The sequence below is a fragment of the Lepus europaeus genome, chromosome 14 (assembly GCF_033115175.1).
Source record: "Lepus europaeus isolate LE1 chromosome 14, mLepTim1.pri, whole genome shotgun sequence".
NCBI classification, from domain to species: Eukaryota; Metazoa; Chordata; class Mammalia; order Lagomorpha; family Leporidae; genus Lepus; species Lepus europaeus.
The window spans coordinates 42,326,879-42,346,730 of record NC_084840.1 but is presented as its reverse complement, the minus strand read 5'-3'; the positions used below and the strand labels follow the sequence as shown (position 1 = coordinate 42,346,730).

At 43.9% G+C, this 19,852-nt stretch overlaps 1 protein-coding gene across 1 annotated transcript in view; it reads left to right on the top strand.

Moving 5' to 3' along the window:
- The window catches only part of RSU1 (Ras suppressor protein 1), a 221,433-nt gene that overhangs the window by 37,687 nt on the left and 163,894 nt on the right, over positions 1-19,852 (top strand). Inside the window, exon 3 of the mRNA XM_062210513.1 lies at positions 4,297-4,347. Within this exon, the coding sequence (XP_062066497.1) occupies positions 4,297-4,347 (51 nt within the window). The remainder of the gene's footprint in view (positions 1-4,296; positions 4,348-19,852) is intronic.

Below are 19,852 nucleotides of genomic sequence, written 5' to 3'. Positions count from 1 at the left end.
GGTGCTCAGAGGTTAGAGGGAAGTGCTGAATCCTGAGTGGGTACAGGAGTGTCCCCATGTGTGGGGAGGAGCGAGCCCAGACAGGGTGAAGAGGGCAGGCTGGTAGGAGGAAGAAGCATTTGGGGGAAAAAAAAAAGCAGTTGGGGGGCCGGTGCCATGGCTCACTTGGTTAATCCTCCACCTGCGGCGCCAGGTTCTAGTCCCGGTTGCCCCTCTTCCAGGCCAGCTCTCTGCTGTGACCCGGGAGGGCAGTGGAGTATGGCCTGAGTGCTTGGGTCCCTGCACCCGCATGGGAGACCAGGAAGAAGCTCCTGGCTCCTGGCTTTGGATCGCCGGCCGTGGTGGCCATTTGGGGGGTGAACCAACCAAAGGAAGACTTTTCTGTCTCTCTTTCTCACTGTCTGTAACTCTACCTGTTGGATTAAAAAAAAAAAAAAAAAAAAAAGCAGTTGGGAGAGGAGAATGGCCACTGCACTGGAACATAGGTCATTGAAAGTCTCCCGGATTGTCCAGAGCCTACCCTCGGGGGGCTCAACATCCCAGGATGGCTGAGCAAGAGACGAAAGCACAGGCAGGCAGCTGCAGGGGCACGGGAGGCTCTCTGGCGCGTCTGCTGCACTGTCTTCTCAGTGGCCCAGGGCGTGCTTCGTCTTGGAATATGAACCATGGAGACCTGTGCGAGCAATCTGGATTACGAGGAATCCCTAGCAAAGGTGTTAAGCAGTGTCTGTCATGGGTGACTGCTCGTGCCACCATCCTAGGCTCTGTTGAATGCATGACGTACGCATGCCTAAACAGTGTAAACAAGCTGGCGCCAGGGCCCCCAGTGGTGGTTCAATTTCTAGCTGGCTTGCTTCTCCCTGTCTTGACTCAGAATCAGCACCAATCTTTCTAGGTGTCCCTGGATTTGAGTAGAGACCTGATCTAATCTTGCTGAGAGAGAGCTCTCACTGTTAAATATAGGGGTATTGATAAAATAAACAAATAGGGTAGAGACAGTGGGAGCCACAGTTGTCATTGTTAAGAAGGAAATTGCAAATAGAAAACTAGAATGAGTGACATGTTGGAATTGGAGTTACTGGGGTGAACTTAAGGTTTTTAGAAATATAGGTAGTTGGGGGCCAGTGCCTTGGTATAGCGGGTAAAGCCTCTGTCTGCGGTGCCAGCATCCCATATGAGCACTGGTTCGGTCCCAGCTGCTCCACTTCCGATCCAGCTCTGCTATGGCCTGGGAAAGCAGTGGAAGATGGCCCAAGTCCTTGGGCCCCTGCACCTGCATGGGAGGCCAGGAAAAAGCTCCTGGCTCCTGGCTTCGAATCAGCACAGCTCCTGCCATTGTGGCCAATTGGGGAGTGAACCAGTGGAGGGAAGACCTCTCTCTCTCTTTCTTTCTCTGTCTCTCTTTCTCTCTCCTCTCTTTCTCTAACTCTGATTTTCAAATAAATAAATCTTTAAAAAAATATAGATAGTGGGAACCGTATGGCTATTAGAGCTGTGTGAGAGAGAGAGAGAGAGAAAGAGAGAGGGAGAGAGAATGCTCTGGCTCTATCCCGTGAGAGGGTCTGAGAAGACTGACACTCCATTAGCAATGATTTTGGCTTATGAATACCATTTCTTCCCGGAAGGAACCAGAGCTCATTGGAGAAGTGTCTAATTCCAGGGCTGTGGCAGAAGAAATTGATGATGAGCTTGCACATCTTGTACCAGAAGGCAACCAAGTGCTCAAAAACATGCTGGGGATGTCTCCAAAGGACTTAGAAGCCAGCTTGGTCAGGCTCTCTTTGGCCATATCAGCATCAACATTAATAATAATGATAAATTATAAACCATTGACTAAAATAGGAAACCACAAAACCCCATAAATCGAAAATCAATACATCATTCTTTCTTTCTCTTTTTTTTTTTTTTTTTTTTTTGGACAGGCAGAGTTAGACAGCGAGAGAGAGACAGAGAGAAAGGTTTTCCTTTTTCCGTTGGTTCACTCCCCAAGTGGCTGCTACGGCCTGTGTGTTACGGCTGGTGCGCTGTGCTGATCCGAAGGCAGGAGCCAGGTACTTCTCCTGGTCTCCCATGCGGGTGCAGGGCCCAAGCACTTGGGCCATCCTCCACTGCACTCCCAGGCTACAGCAGAGAGCTGGCCTGGAAGAGGGGCAACCGGGACAGAATCCGGCGCCCCGACCAGAACTAGAACCTGGGGTGCCAGCGCCGCAGGCGGAGGATTAGCCTAGTGAGCCACGGCACTAGTCCCATTGTTCTTTCTTGACAGCACCGTGGTTGACTTATAGGCCAGACAATTCTTTGTAGTGAATTGGGCTGCCCTGTGCAATGTGCATGTTTGTTGACTTTCCTGGCCTCCACCCACTCAACCACTGCTTCTTTAGACCAGTGCAACCCAATAGAAATGGATAGTGAGCCCCGTATGAAAATCCTGCAGTTGTTGGAATCTGTCTGCTGACATTGCCAAATGTCCCATGGGAGATCCAAGCTACCTTGATTGGGGACCATGAAATGCATGAATAAATTCAATTTGGTGACAAATACGGTATTTGTGCCTCAGCCTATATGTCCATCACCCCAAAAAGACTCATTATAAAGGGATGAAGAATAAACTGGCAGTGGAGAATCCTGGCAGGCATCAGCCATGAACAGGATTTCTTCAGCCGCAGGACGAATCAAAATGGGTACCACTGGCGGGGACGCAGTGAGACAAGCCAGCAATCTCTGCCCTGTCTGCCAGACATGCATAACCACCACCCAATCAGGAATCCACTCAGGGCAAACTCCCACAGAGGAACCTAATGCACAATAATCTGGCCTGTGACCTTTCCATTGCCAAAGACATAAAAGTCCAGGGGAGGGAAGCTTTTAGCCCAGAGGAAACCAAAGAGACTTAATTGTTGCATGCATGCATTGTGGATTCTCAACTGGACTCTGTTGTAAGGGAAACCACCGGACCTGCGGGGAAACTTGGATGCAGGTGTGGATTCAGTGGTCATAGTATATCAGGTTAACTTTTTGATGCTGATGGTTGTGTAGCAGAATGTTTTATTTATAGGAGATATGCTTTAAATTTTATGGGCAGCAGGCCAGCAGCTTAACCTTAATGGTTCAGGCCAGGAAAATGGATTTTTGTGTTGTATTTTGAACTTTTCTGTAACTTAGCGATGTTTTCAATAAAAAACAAACACACATGCAAACGCGTGGTCAGGAGTGATGCATAGGCGTTTTCTCCTAAACATGCTAGGGTCCAACACTGAGACCCTTCTAGAGAAAAATTTATGTCATATTCTCTCTTTGGCAAAAACTCTTGTTGCATTAATATAATATTCTTACATAAAGTGTATTAGAAAACGTTGAAAATCCGTTTCTTGTTTATATATGTATATCTGAGGATACTTCAAAAAGTTTGTGGAGAAGTGGAATTAAAGGGTAAGTTGATTTTGGTGCAAAAAGGTTTTTGCATTTCATGCGTAGTTTTTTCATAATATGCACTGTTCACAGATTCTTAAAGATCCTTTGTTGTGTTTGTTCGTATATGTATATGTGTATAGTAATGAGCACACAGTAAAGTTTCAGAATCTAAAGTAGGAACCAAGTTACTTTTTAAAAAGTTATGAATTTGTGTATGTATTTTTTAATTTAGAAAAACCATTCTTTATGCAAGAAAAACCGTTCTTTAAGCAGATCTAATCTCGTTGAACAAATTAAACTTCCATAACAATGTTTGAAACCGGCAAGCACTCTACATTTCACATCAGTGCTTTGAAATGTCAACCAAAAATACGGTTAGAGAAGGCGGTAGAAGGTTCTGACTCCGATCATCGAGTAGTGCACAGAAGAATTTTCAGATGGGTCGTGGACACGCAGCAGAGCGCTGCTGGCCTTTCGTCGCATGTTCTGTTTTCGTTACGGTGCTGGATTTTCAGCACAGGTGAGGCCTCTGTGCCTCTTGGGCTCTTGGCCGGCTGTTCTGAGTGGCATGCTTTATTGAGATGGATCACCAAGGTTAGGCTGGCAGATCAGGTTGCCAAGCACAGCTAACCAGCCCTTGTGTTGTGGGATCCTGTGACATCAATCTCATTAGCGCTAACTTGCTGTGCTAATTGCGCCGTTAATTGCATGACTTTTCTTCATTTGCTCTAACACTTAGCAGATAGCATTATGTGAATCCCTGGGTCTGTTTTGCTGAGCGGTAGGGAACGCTTCAACCTGTGAGGATGACTTAGCAGTTTACCTGAGAGTATGGGTGTAATTTGGATACGTAACTGACTGTGATTTTTTTCTTTCTTTTTGCAGTCACTTTGTCCCATATCACACAACTGGTCCTGAGCCACAACAAGCTAACGAGTAAGTTACCTTTTTTGTTTGTTGCACAGATTTTGCAGATCCTAGTGTTGTTTTCTTTAAAAAAAAAAAAACTAACGATGAACGATTATTTGAGGAAACCTAAAAGTTATTGTGGTGACACTAAGATACACGAGCATATTGCCCTACTGTAGTTTGTCCTGTGCTCTGTTAGGAGGAGTCTTTCCTGTTGTCGGTGAAAACCTAAGAGAGAGAGGTCATTGTTCCCTGCCTGATTTCATTTGGGGTAGTGAATGCTGTGGTGACCCTAACTGTGGCATCTTTTGGTCACCATTAGATAGAGTAAGAGTTCTTTGTTCTCATCTATTTTTCCTCCTGAAGAGGAAAAGGTTTAACAGTGAATATGCTTTCCTTCCCTGCTTGATTGGTAGGGGAGCCCCACAAAATTGTGTACATTACCGTCTGCCTTTTTAAAAAGTTTTGGAGTCTGGTTTCCCAAAACCGAACCAAACAGAAATTTTCTTAGATATCAGAAGTGTCATGGTATGGTTAGCATACAGTTGAATTAATACTTGTTTTAGTGAGAAAATCTTGTGTGCATGATAGGCCATTTTATTCTTGAAGCTGTGGTTTTAAAGAGTTTCATGACAAGGACCCACTCTCCTTTTTCATTCCTAATTGACTGTCACTTCTTTGCGCTTGCCATATTTCCTGCAGACTTGAGTGGTTTTCTAATCGTGTGGCAAGAATTTGTTAGGGAGCTTTGTGAGTCCAGTGAAACTGAACAGAATGTCACGTTGAGGGATTTGTGTTGTGTATGGATGTGTGTGTGTGTGCATTGTATATGGCTCCAAGCGGTGTCACAGAGCTGTTGATAATAGAGAATTAAGAGTGGCAGTGAGGGCCTCTCGTGCGCAGGAAACAGGCAGATTCATTCATTTTTACCAAAGTGCTATTTGTAAGACAAAGGCAGAGTGTGGAACCGTTGTCACATTTAAGTAGTGGTGGCCATAGATGCTGCCAGTGAGACCCGCAAGTCACGTGGGATCTTTGTGACAACAGGAAGTATGTTGCTAGTTTCAGTGTATGGCCCTCCTGCCCACAAAGACCCTAATCCCACTTGAGAGGGAATTTGCGATTGGTTTGGAAGAGTGGACTACATGATCCCTAAATGCCCCAAAGATTTTTTGAGCAGAAATTCCTGGCGATGTCCATTGCACAATTCCTAAAAGCATTTCTGAATTACTGAGCTTACCATTGTGAGATCTGCAGCGTCATTACGCGAAGCCAGCTTACGTGTGAACAACAAAGTCCTGTTACATCATTCGTTGATCTGTCCTTTCCGAAACTTGCAATTTATTTCTTTTTACATGGTCCACAAAGATAGAAATCTCGGGGATCAGTGGCTCAGCTTCTTGCCCCAGGCCTGTTAAATTAATTTAGAGAGGCATAAACAAGGAGTTAAATTGTGTCAGTGTTCTTCAAGAGGCTGACTGAAAGAAACCGAACTCTTGCTGTTTCTCCTTCTCTGCTGTTGTTAGTTTTGATTTGTTTCCCCCTCCTCCATTTGAGACACTTTTGACCTAAGCCAGGAAACTCTAATTAATCGGCTCTGTAAATTCTGTTTCAAGCCATTCTGAGTTAAGTGTCAGTGACACCCGATCCGTTCCACTAAGGTCAAATTAGCATCTTTTACTATTTTTCTGGCATTTAAATGAATGACTTTGCTATGGTTTTTCAACTGTTTATAGTAAATATGTCCATTTGATGGAATTATAAATATGCATTAAATGTAAGTGGCTGAAGCACACCCTCCTGTCACTTTTTATTCTAATCAGTGTCTTTCACATCCCATGTTTTTAATAGGGACTGGCTGACAATGCCACATTAAAACCACTGGGACTTAAGAGACAAACCCCTCAGCACTGCTTTTATCTTGCGGAATTATTTGTGTTTTTCTCCAAGTATGCCAATTACACTGTTCTCTGACATTTCTCCGGAGTCCTTGTGGACGGAGGGACTGGCTCACTGCAACCAGGACCTTGATTTGAGAACTCCACTTACCTGAGTTGTTATCTGCAAGGGGCACCAGAACAGTGTGACGCTGGACTGGCATCCCATTTCCTCCTGCTGTCTTTGACCGTGGTGGGTCTACCTAGGGCAGTAAGAGAGAGGCTGTGATAAATGCAAAAGGCAGGCTGTGTGAGCCTAGAATTCCTCACGATTTTGTAAGCAGAAATTCCTGAGTCTTTCTACACCGTGGTTCATAGAAATATTTCGAAATTGCCACCCAAGCCTCTGTGATGGCTTCACCACATTATAGTGGAACTATTTAAATTTAAATCTGGGGTTGGGGTGATCATGATGGGTTTTAGGTGAAGGCAACAGGGGAATGAATCTGCCTGCTGTGACTTTCCTAGAGAAGTACAAAGCAGTTTTCAAAAAGTGCCGGCAAGATATGGATTACAAAAAAACTAGACGTGCGTTTCAGGGTTGTTTTTTTTTTTTTTTTTCTTGCACCAAAATAAGCTTAACTTTTAATTCCATTTCCACAAAAATATACTTGTGTGTGTGTGTGTGTGTTCGTGGTGGCATCTTTTTCTTCTGCCTCTCTGCTGTGCCTGGGGAAGTTCTACTGGGACTCCAGCGTGGATCCTTACTGGTGTAGTGGGAGAAGTTTCAGAGTAAAGATGGTTTTGGAAACGCTGCTTCCCCTGAGGGCCGCCATGCCACACCTGGTGGAAGGGGGCGCCCTCTCTCTGCCTTTCACAAGCTGCCCTACTCCAGCCCTGCGTCCTGTGCCCACCTTTTTTCCACATGGTCCTGTAAGAAGGTGCATACCTCTGCTTCCCTACCTGGGATCTGACCTGCCTTCCTCCCTCCTCCCCGTGCCACTCCCTCCCCATCCTCACCTGGAGAGCCCCTGCCTGCTCTCTTCCACTTGAAAACTTTCCCCAAATTCCTGTTGCATGTGAACTCTTCTGATATCAATGTCCTTCTGTCACTTTTTGTTTCTTCTCTCTCCTCCCCAAGATTTTAAGCTGTTTTTGAAGGCAGGGACCATTTCTTGTTTGTTAATACCGGCTCTTGAGCACATAGTGGTAAACCCTTGATGGTTACTTAAGGGGAGGAGACAGATGTCAGGGAAGGCCAGGGTGGGAATGGAGGCCTGAGATGAAGTGGGAATGTCGGGACTAGCTTCTTCGGGGAACAGGGATTTGAGTAGATGTGGCTACCTCTGTGATCTGTCTTACAAACGTGGTATGTTCGTTTCATATATGCATGACTGCCCATTCTCTCAAAAAAGGAAAATCACGTGATGCCCCAGCAATGGATGTCCATCTGGCATTTACAGGTGTAGGGGCCTTTCACAGCTGAGGACTGATGTGCTGTGATGGTGCCGCTCTGTGCACCCAAGAGCCCGTGGGTCTGGAAATTTCCAAGGGTGTGGCTTCCACCCAGCCAGCCACTGCAGAGCCCTCACTGTGTTCCCCTTCCTCCTACCACTTTAGGGCTCACTGATGCTTGGATCTCTCCCTCTTTCACTTAAAGTTCGTTTGATATATTTAAGACCCTAAATTATGGGCTAAGTTCCCCACATGATTAGTTGTATTCTAAGTGTCTTGTGCTTAGGAACCCCGTCTTCTACTTAGGGTGTATCCCACCCTCTTGGAAGTGCCCAGAACTTGTTGAACAGGAAAGAGGCACTCGATTCATACCAGCTGACTCATGCATTCACCTGCTGATGAGCTGTGCTGAACCCCAGCACTTTGAGGCGATACCCCACGGCTTGTTGGCTGCGAGTGTTACCCTGCGCAGGCAATATAAGGAACGACATTTGACCTAGCGGTGCAGACTCTTGTTGGGACACCCTTGTGCCCTGGCAGAGTGCCTGGGTTTGAGTCCCAGCTCCACTTGCAATTCCTGCATCCTGCGAACATAGACCCTGTGAGGCAGCAGTGGATGGTTGAAGTATTTAGGCTCCTGCCACCCACACGGGAGGCCTGGATTGAGTTCTGGTCTCGTGGTTTTGGCCTGGCCCATCCCCAGCCAGTGAGAGCATTTGAGGAATGAATCAGCAGATGGCAGTTGTGTCTGTCTGCTTCTGTTTCTGCCTCTCAGATTAAAAAAAAAAAAAAAAATTTAAAGAAGCCAATGTACCAATTAGTCCACAGGTTGTCTTCCTTTGTCTCCTTGCTCTGCTTTCTCCCAGTTAACATTTGTTGAGACTTTTTCAATCTGTCCTTAATCTGATCTCTTGGTTTCATGTTGTATAGGAATGTTAACTTTGTAAATGTTTTTCAATTTTTTTTTTAATCTTAAAAAAGGAATTTCAAAATAGCTGGAAGGAGGACTTCGAATGGTCACCGCAAAGAAATAATGCATTTCTGAGGTGATGGATATTCTGATTATCCTGATTTGATCATTGCACAATGTATACCTGTTATCAGAACATCACACTGTACCCTACACATTTGTAAATCATCAGGAATTTCTTTTGGAGACAACCATTTTGAGACATGGCCACTAGAGGACACTGTTGAGATATGTATGTCCCCCTACCTCTTGCACCAAAGCCTACAAACCAACTTGGTGTTCTCAGAAGAGTTTTTTCCCTACAAACTATTCAGTTCTATAACCCAGGGCATGTTGCCATTGCCATTAACATGGAACAGTTTTACCATATTGAAATAAATCCTGTAAGGAGTTACGTTTTTCATAGAGCAGTTTTACCACATTGAAAGTAAATCCTATAAGGAATTATGTTTTTCTGTTTGGCTCCTAAAATTATATATTCAGTTCTACATATCAATTTTTTAGTGCTTATTATGGCTACTTTCTTAAGTTAGAAGCATTTCTTCAAATATCCTTAGATTGGAAGAATTTTATTGCCATCAGTTGTACAGAGTATACAAGGAGTCTTCAAAATATTCATGGAAATGTGTATTATTAAAAAATGCATGGATTTCAAAAGTTTGATTTATCAAAATAAAGTTACCTAAAAATTTATTTTCTACAGACTTCTTGAAGTAACCTCATTTATGAGATTTTTTCAGTAATTTAAATATTTATGTAACAAATTTGAAATAAGTCTGTAGAACTCAGGAGGATGTACTTTTGTGTATATTTATACTGATTCTCATACTGCCTAATGCTACTGTGTAGGGAAGACTACTGTGCATTATGAAATGAACTAGATTCTTCATCAGTGATAAAACAATCTCTGAATATTAATATTTTAATGTGAAGCTTCTCTTAATTTTTAAAAATAGCTCCAACAACTATGCAAATACTGCAAGCCTTCTGACGCTGTATTTTTTTATTTTGTGACCCCTGCACATTGAGAATTAAGCATTCACTTTATTGTGCAAGAAAATGACAAAGGCTATCTTTTTGTTCAGTGTAGACACCCGGCAACCACCCATCGACACAAACCTTTCGTAAGTGTGGGTCTCTGAATATCATTGCTTAGTTTCATTCTTGATCTTCTGACAGTAAAACCTTCTCCGAGGCATTCGCAATTCTGCCTGCAGTTTCAGGTCTTAGCTGTGACCATATCTTGTAATTTAATGTATTGCAAATGTCTAGGCAGATAGTAAACCGAAGTTTTATGGCAAAACTTGAGTTTTTTACTGACTGTTTCCTGTTAGCTATAGCTTAGGTATGGATTTCAAATTATAGTGAACAAGAAAATGCTTTGATATTTTCTTTAGTGATTTTAGTAATTTAATTTCTTTATCAAGGATGTTCTAAGTACATAGAAAAGTTAATATTTTGAAATTTTGTGCAGATAGATGCATTGATAGGATATATACCCTGTTTTATTATAAATTCATGGAGCAGCATGTTCCACATGAAAATACTGCATTTTCAAAATAAGGAGATACAATTATAATGAAGAAAATTAAGCAGCTTTTAAAAAGCATAGTAAATTGAAATCCTTGTCTACAGGCATAATAGATTGTTGGCATGAATGAGAAAAGTTAACTGCCCCCATTCATAAAAATGACCTTCACCACTCTTCCAGGACCTTGCCTTCCCTAAGTCTCTAGTTATTCCTTCTTTCATAGATTATTTGTCACGCCTTATGCAAAAGTTCTTGTGCATGGCTTGTATGAAATTAAACTGCGAGGGGGAATATGCAGAGTGAATCATCTCTGTGTCATGAATTTATCTTTTGACAATATCAAAACAACTTGCTGCTTGAATTTTGACAGAATATGGATGTATTTATAATATAGAGGCTATGATCAATAGCTTATTTTTTTAATTAATGCACATTCATCAGTATGTTACTGTGCCACACTTGCAAGATTGAAGTTGGAAAAATACATACATAGTCTTTCTGAGTCTGACAGCTATTAATTAAACAGTATCTATCAGATGGTACCAGTAGTCTGGTTACCATGAAAAATTACCTGCAGTTGGGTATGAGTGGTTGGTTTTGGCTTAAGTAAGCAGGTGAAACCATGATATAGTAAAGTCTGGTGGCCCTGGGGGTCCAGAACCAGTACAGTCCAAGGCCCCTGGGTGAAATGGGAGGAGCTTGATTTCCAGGGCAGTTCACCCCCTGATGATAGACAGTCATCCTCCTTATGCCTTTGGTGCCAAAACGTGCCTATTCTAGAGTCTCTTCTCTTGGAGGTCTGTTCTGTGTAAGAGGAAGGTAGCTAACGTGGAGCGTATCATTTCTTCCACAATATGCTTTTAAAATGGAGCCGCGTCAATCATGAGAGCTTCAGAATAAGCCAGGTGCAGGTGATTCTCACCTCCAAATTGTAACTAGCCCATTTGGGGGCTGAGCTTGAAAAAGTCACTTTTGCAATTTATAGTAGAACTCCTAACAAATGGAAGATTTTACATATAGATGGCCTTTTGCCTATTTCTCTACATAAAGTTTAAGGTATGTGCTCACCTGAGTGTGTGGAGGGGAGTACACCAGATACACTAAGAAGTACGGTATCTAGGGATATAGATTCTTTTAAACTAGAGCATTTCTTCTTAGCTCTTCTTAAGTCGCTGAGTTTGTTAAAGAAGGGTATGAAAGCAGTGACACAGTCCCCAGGAGAGTGCACATCAAGGTTATGCTTCTGTCTGGATTCTCCAGCCCATCTGTGGATTCTTAAAGAGTCCATGTAGCTCAGATTCAGAAGCCCTGGATGTGGAAAAGGGAACACTGGACTATGTGATTTTCAATGTAAAGTGAAACTCTTCTTAAAAATGTTCTTAGGAGTCATGACCTTATTTATCCGCTTAAATTTACATTTTGTTAAGTAAGAATTTTAATCTTGTAACTCTGATCCTTGAATGTAATGCATGTGTGTGTATGTATATATATCTAAACTACACCTATTATATAACAGATATATACATACATTTTTAAGTTCCAATAAAATCCTTGAGGTTGCCTTTTTCCTTTTTTCTTTCCTTTTTCTTTCTCTGCACCACTCTAATATAACTGACTTCCAGTTAAAAAAATGACTGACACAATTTTCTGCTGTTTTGAAGCTGAACCCTCTTTTGTGTAAATATTTGTGGTTCCCTTTCGCTGATGTCTCCACCTGCCTCTCTGTGTTTTTCTAGTCACCTGCTTATTTTCTTATGTGAAGTTTCTGCCCTCCTCTCCAAGTCTTGCTCACCCTTCAAGACGCTGAGAGAAAGCTTTACTTCCAACTGAACTAGGACTGGGTGGGAAGCAAAATCCAAGGCACTGCATGGCCTCCTGACAGGACAACACTGCTCACACCTAGTACTTCCAGCTGGAAGCGAAGGAGAGGAAAGGGCTCAGTTCATTGAACCCTTGCTCTGTGTCAGGTAGCAGAGAGAGACTTAACACTAAGGTTAAGTACCTGGTGCTAGAAGGTGGCAGGGCTTCCTGTTTGGCTTCCAAGCCTCTGTGCTTACTGTTTCTCCTGCTGCCTCTCCCGATGAGGTCTGCGTGTCGTTTAAATGGCCCAGCCTGGTAAATCTTTGAGCTTGCAAGTAAGGCATATTTCCCTGGCTCATATCCTTATGTGTTCACTTAGGACAGCAAGGGAAATTGCTACATTTATTTTATTTATTTATTTTCAGGCCTTTTTGAGTGATGAGAGGATTTTTTTTTTTTTAAATTCTCATTTATCCTGAAAGGTCTGGAGCCCAGAACTGGATCCAGATCTCCCATTTGGGTGGCAGGAACCCAGGTGCTTGAACTACTACCTGCAGCTATGCAGGGTGTGCATTAGCGGGAATCTGGCTCCAAAGTGGAGCCAGGACTCAAACCAGGCACTTTGACATGGATGTGGGTGTCCCAAGTGGCAAACCCACTGCCTTGCCAAATGCCTGCCCAGAATTGCTGAATTTTAAAAGGCAGTATTGTTATGGAAGGGGTATATCAAAGCCACTAGATGGGTTTTGAGGATTTTTCTCATCCTGGACATCTTTCCCCAGGTCGCCTGCCCTCTCTCCTCATGATGTTACTGTGTACCTCAGCCTCTGTACACAAAGGCCGGCCAGGAAGAGGAGCCATTCAGGGTGGCTTCTAGCTGAAGCAACTCTGTTTCCAGAGAAGACCGTAGCTATTGACAAAGCATTCCATCTCTGTGTATGTGTGTTTATGAGAGAGATGTAAAGAATTCCACTTGTTCACTGTCTGCCTCTTAATGTTCATAAGCAAGCTTTGAGTGTGTCTCTGTATATACATGGGCACTTCAAAAAGATCATGGAAGAGTGAGACTGAAGGTTTATTTTGGTATACAAATATTTGAAACTCACACACAGAGGGCTCTTCAAAAACTTCATGGAAATGAGTATTGGGACAAAGCTATGTGTGGATTTCAAAAATTTTTGCACAAAAAACTTAATTCCACTTCCACCAACTGTTCCAAGTACCCTCATATTTATATATTGTTTCTGTTGTACATAATAAATCAGTACACACACACACACACACACACACGAAAGCCTCTTGATTGCTGATTTTTCCTGTCACTGAACTTGCTTCCTTCAGTTGCTGTCTTTTCCTTCTTGCTCTGTGTTTCAGAATGTCCTGGGCATCTTTCGTAGAGGAGCCTCTGTCCATTTCTTACCCTTCCCTGGTTCACTTCCTCCCAGGCCTCCAATGCCATTTCCTTGGTCTCTGTGCTGCTTCTCTCACCCAGCTCCTTACTGACGTTTGCTCGGTTTTGTGGTGCAGTACAACAGAGCTGGAGTGTCACTCAGTGTGTTTCTACAGGAATTCACCCCAAAGATTGCATGGGAAGTTAATACAAGCTCCAGACGTTAACTGATTTTTTTATCCACTAAGAATAAATCCATGCTTGTCAACTTTTCAGGAGATGTGTTTGGTTATGCATATGCATTTTTTTATAGCTTGGGAATCTACATTTTTGCATGTTTGGCTTTATACCATGAAACCTGCCTTATTGCTTATTTGTACCTTTTCCCCTAATTTTTCTATAATTGATTATTCTCATTGCTGCCAAATGAATAGGTCTTTTTTTTTTTCCCTACTAAAATTACTCAAGCTGCAACATCCCAGGAGGGCCATGGTAGCATGGTCGGTTACAAAAAGTATGCACTTCTGAGTGTGGGTGTGCAGTATACTTGCTGATTAACCAGTAGTAGCACTGCTGTCGTTATTTATAAAGCTAATTACATTTTGGGGAGAGGGTGTTGGCTTGTATTGAGGTTAGATATTTTGCTATTTTATTCTTACCTTGAGGAACATGTAGGACCTTTGAAATAAGAATTGGTTTCACTGTTTCATAAACTTATGTTTTTAAATAACCTATAAGTACTGTAATTCACAGTTTTAATGGTTGCTTTGGGGAAAGTCCCATAAAAATCTGTGAAGCCAGTTATCATTAGTATACATTTGAACTTCAAACTAAAATGGTAATATATAATTAGCTCATTATCCACCTCATGTTTTTGGCCAGAAAACAAAAGTAATTAATCACTCTAAGAACAGTTGACCTTTTTTGCATATAAAATTCTGAAGAGCATGAGTATTTGCATGCAAGAATGAAAAGATTCTTTACGTGGAATCGTTAAAGTGGCATTGACGACTCTGATTCCTCATTTGCAAAAGGATTGACATGTGTATGATTACTCTAGACATCAGGTCTGTGGCGGGAATAGACTAAGGTGTCCCAGCTGTTGTAGCTGAAGATTAAAAGGGCTGTGCTTCTACTTTGATGATCAGTGTCCCGAGTCATCCCTCTTACAGTTTCTGTTTATTGGACTTCTCACCTTGCTTCAATTAGTCCGAAAGGGGCCAGTGTTAGCCAGTCTCGTATTTCTCAGTGGGCAAAGGCTGGTTTGCTTTCTCGTTTTCTCTTCCATGGTTGTTTCCTCCTGGACTGTGTGTGTCATGGGGCGTCTCACTTTGGTTCATGAAATGTCACATGTTGAGTCACTTTTCCCTTTTTAAAGATTTATTTATTTGGGAGGCAGAGCTTCAGAGAGAGAGGGAGAGACAGAGATCTTCCCCCGTTTCACTCCCTAAGCGGCCACAATGGCTGGAGCTGAGCCAAGCCAAAGCCAGGAGCCTGGAACTTCATCTAGGTTCCCACATGGGTGCAGGGGCCCAAAGACTTGGGCCAGCCCCAGCTGTTTTCTTCTTTTTTAAAAATATTTTTTATTTTTTATTTATTTGACAGGTAGAGTTAGACAATGAGAGAGAGAGAGAGAAAGGTCTTCCTTCCGTTGGTTCACTACCCAGATGGCTGCTATGGCCGGTGCTGCACCGATCCGAAGCCAGAAGCCAGGTGCTTCCTCCTGGTCTCCCATGCTGGTGCAGGGCCCAAGCACTTGGGCCATCCTCCACTGCACTCCTGGGCCACAGCAGAGAGCTGGACTGGAAGAGGAGCAATCGGGACAGAATCCGACGCCCATATGGGATGCTGGCGCTGCAGGCGGAGGATTAACCTAGTGCACCACGGCACTGGCCCCCATCCTCTGCTGTTTTCCCAGACACATTAGTAGGGAGCTGGCATGGAATTGGTTGGCTGGGACTTGAACCAGTGTTCATATGGGATGCAGAGTCACTTTTCTAGTGACTTGGTTGCAGGAATGCACATTAGGAATCTAAGTAACTGAAGCTAACTTAATAGCCTTTATCTTTCTCTTTTGTTTAAAAAGAAAAAAAGGCAGTAGAAGCGAGGAACATAGCTCAGAGCAGGCAATTTCATTTCTTACAACAATAAACAGAATTCTCATATGTAAATGTAAATATGTCAGATTTTTAGAAGCAGAGCTGTTATTTCAGTGTAACTCCTCCTGTGTTTTATCTTTGAGGAGTATTCAGCCTGAAGGTCAGTGGCACTTTGGAGTCACTAAAAATAGACATGGGACATGCATACCATGATGCCACCATGTCTTTGTGCCAGCTGTGGCACTCCCCTGAAGTCTCCCCCTTCTGTCCCTGGGGATAGTCATAGCCCTTCACTGGCTTTCTAGACAGGAGGCAAAGGCCGACCCATCAGTCCCCCATTTTGAGGACTCAGGGCTGGGTCCCCTGGCTTCCAGACCCTAGCTCAGGAATTGCCAGAACAAAAAACAGCCTTCGGTGCTACTGCAGAAATAGCTGGGTAGGGTGTCGCTGTCACTCCCCAGAAGTTTGGTGGAGCTGGCAGGGTGAGGTCACCTCCACATTCCAAGCCTGTGCCCATGACAGAAGCTTCCATGTGTGCTGAGCAGAGCAGCTTCTGGCTTCCCGGCAGCGTGGGTGCTAATGGGTGCCCGGTCTCTTAGCGTCCTTCCGCAGCTGAACGGGTCCTGGCTGCTGGGGCGAACCATATGGTTCTAACGACCCTTGCACGACCCTGCAGCCCTGCCCGTGGGCTGTGCCCAGGCACAGCCCCCATCCTTATGTTTTCCACAGCACCTACTGTTCCCAGAGCCTGTCGCTTTTCACACTTTTGTTTCTTTGCCTCGGGGGCCACAGATGCTTCTGCTCAAAAAGCCCCCAGATGCACTGCTCCCTGGGCTGCTCTGTGTGTGCTGACACTCCCACCCAACACACTCCAGTGGGCCCCCGTGTTTTGTCCGTCCTTCCATGTGGCCATGCCTGGTTATGAGGAATTCGCTGCTGGACAGCTTTGTTCAATGGGTTAGTGGATTCCGGACTTTCTTTCTCCTGAGTGTGGAATCTCCAGCACTGATTCCACCATAGATGTCCTTGTGGGGAAGCAGAAAGTGGCCTGGTTCTTCACTTTGCATCAGTCCCAGCATTACTGGCTGGAGGCAGGGACTTAGGCTGTGGTTAATTATCTTGATGTCTCTGAGGCATTGAAAGTTTCCTGAATCATAGTGTGGTTCCCAGGCGAGGTGCAGCCCTGGGAACTTGTTGGAAATGCAGATTCCTGGGCCCCGTTCCAAACTTACCCAGAACTTCGGGGAAGTCCCCATCGGGGATTCTGCTGGGCTCTGTGGTGAGAGCCCTCCCGCTCTGGAGCAGACAGTATGATAGAACTTTCTGCAGCCATGGAACTGCCTAGACCACATGTGACTGTTGAGATCTTGCAGTATAGCTACTGACTCCAAACCATGGAATTATTCATTTTATTTCAGCTCGTCTAGATTTAATTTTAAATAGCTGTATGCGTCTAGTGTGTTTCCACCAGACAATCCACCTCCAGAGTATGTGCTGCTATTTGTTATTGCATGGATAAACCCCTGGAAAGCTTTAGATGTAAATTATTGGTTATAGAACTTAGAATTTTATTTTCTAGAACAAAATTCTCCCAAAGTGAGACTCCTGCTGTCACAGCAGTTTATTTGGATTCTCCTTTGGTCAGGAGGCAGGGGCGGTTTGCTGGTTACTGGCTTCTGGGGGAAGCAGGGCCTGAGTGTGGGCTGACTGTGTGAGAGCAGTGCCTGGTGGCTCTACCTACTGTAAAAAGAACCGATGATGGTGGCAGATGCCTGACCTTTCAGAAGCGGTCAAGGTGTTATTCGTGACAAGTGTGGCATCTGTGGTTTCTTGTAGTTGGAGCACAGGTCCATCCCTCATGTCCAGTGATGTGTGTGTGTGTGTGTTTAAGATTTATTTATTTATTTGAAAGGCAGAGTTAGAGAGAGAGAGGGAGTGACAGAGATCTTTCATCCACTGGTTTATTCCCTAGATGGCTGTAATGGCTGGAACTGGGCCAATCTGAAGCCAGGAGCCAGAAACAACTTCTGGGTCTTCCACATGGGTGACAAGGGTCTAAGGACTTGGGCCGTCCTCCACTGCTTTCCCAGGTACATTAGCAGGGAGCTGAATCAGAAGTGGAGCAGCTGGAATTCAAACCAGTGCCCATATGGGATGCCAATGATGTTACAGGTGTGAATTTATCCACGAGGCTGCAACACCACCCCCCAAGATATATTTTGAGGCTTGCTAGCTAAGGGTGCTTTTAAAAGTGGTGTTAGTGAGATTTTCAGGCACTATGGGCTTCTTGTGGGGTGAGGGAGTTGTTGAATTGCCAAATTTGGATTGGTACATCAGATAGATAAAACTGTAGAATAGCATAATAACATTCAGGTTGTTTGATTTAGGAGAATATTTTAAAATTATTTACTTGAGAGGCAGAGAACTTGAGGTGGGATGAAGGGCTTGGGGGCGAGAGAGAGAGAGAGAGAGATCTCCCATCTGCTGTTTCACTCCTCGGAGGCCTACAGTGACTAAGAGTGGAGCTGAGACTTGGGAGCTCAATCCAAGTCTCACATGTGAGTGGCAGGAAATCAGTCATTTGAGCCATCACCTGCTGTCTCCTAGGATCCTCATCAGCAGGTAGCTGGAGTCAGGACAGGAGCCAGGAATTGGATTGAGCTGTTGCAAACAGGCATCATAACCAGTGTCTTAATTACTAGGCCAGACGCCAGCCCCTGACTTAGGAGTATTTGAAAGAGAAAAAGAATGGCACTGAGTTTGTTAGTCTGAATTGTTATAGTCCCAGAGAGGCAGTTCCTGGGTTATCATGACATGGCTTTGTCACTTTTTCCAAAACATCATTGGGAGTTCTGGGTCAAGAGAGGTGCTAGCAGTTGTGTGATCCTGTGGCCACAACAGAATGTGACACTTAGGAGTCAGGGAACACCTGAGAAGGGTTGGGACCTTTCTCCCAAATCTAACAAGTCTTCAAATTAAAGGAACCATCATCAGCGAAACAGAAAATGATACTAAATGCTCAGGCAGAAGCCAAGTTCTACATGACTGAACTTCCTAATTGAGGGCCCCATCATTGCATTATTTAAATGCCTGTCATTGATTTTTATAATCCATCTCTTAGCATCATGAAGTGTTAAAACGAGGTAGATGACAGCTTAGAAATGGTCACAATCCAGCCTTACACTCTAGGGTAGAGGCTCAGAGGGGTTGGGAGTTGAACAAGGATACACACAGTGGGTGCAGGGCTCAGTTGGAGGCCCGAGTCAGGCCTGTGTTGCCCAGGCCAGGGTGCCTATGGTCGCACAACACACTGCTCTTCTATATCTTTTGTGTCCTGAGCTCCTTGGTGTCTCTGGACTGAGTCTAGCCTGGAGTCAGAGGGCAGAAGTTAGATTGGTAAGAAAGGAATAGTAAGTAGGAAATATAGATGGATAAGAAAGGTATCGTGAGAAACATGTTGACATTCACTATTTATGTTTTAAATTTCTTCTTTGTGCTAATGTGTCATGTAGATATCTTAAAAACTCCAGTAGAATATTTTGACTGGTGAAATATTAGTTATCTTGCCATAACAGCTAAAATGATTGTGCCATGTATGTTTATGATTTAGTCACTACACCACTCATATTGTTAAATGGCTATTTGTTTTTAAGCATTTATTTATTTACTTGAAAGAGTTACAAGCAGAGAGGGAAGGAGAGATTGAGGGAGATCTTCATCTACTGGTTCACTCCCCAGATGGCTGCAACGGCCAGTGCTGGGTCAGGCCAAAGCCAAGATCCAGGAGCTTCTTCTGGGTCTCCACATGGCTTGCAGGGGACCAAACACTTGGATAATCCTCTGCTGCTTTTCCCAGGCCATTAGCAGGGAGCTGGATCAGAAGTGGAGCAGCCAGCATAGGAACTGGCGCCCATATGCTCTGCCAGTGTTTGCAGGCAGTAGCTTTAGCCACTGTGTCAAACACCAGCCCCAAATGGGTGCTTTCTGTGGGGATTAGTTTGTTTTTCAAGAACGAGGCTTGTTTTAGCTTTTTGGCTCTGATACCCCTTCTTTTGTAACTTTCTTTATGGCATGCCTCTCTTTCTTTATTCCCAAACTATTGTGACATCAGATGCGGAGAGCATGGTGTCCCACCTAGACAGGTATGAAGTGTTTATTTCTTTTGATATTTACTATGGCTGGGAGAAATTTTTCTGTCATTTAGGGAGACTATTAGCTTTGTGATTTTGACCCCCTCTAGCTTGAGTGGAGCCTAAACAAAGACTTCACATGCACACCAAAAGGCTGGGAAAGGTTTCGTAAATTGAATGTGAGGTTATTGTTTGTGTCCACAAAACAAAGCACTAAATCACATTTAGCATAATTTGTGGTTTTAAATTGGACTGATTTAGCAAGGAGAGTGAAATAATC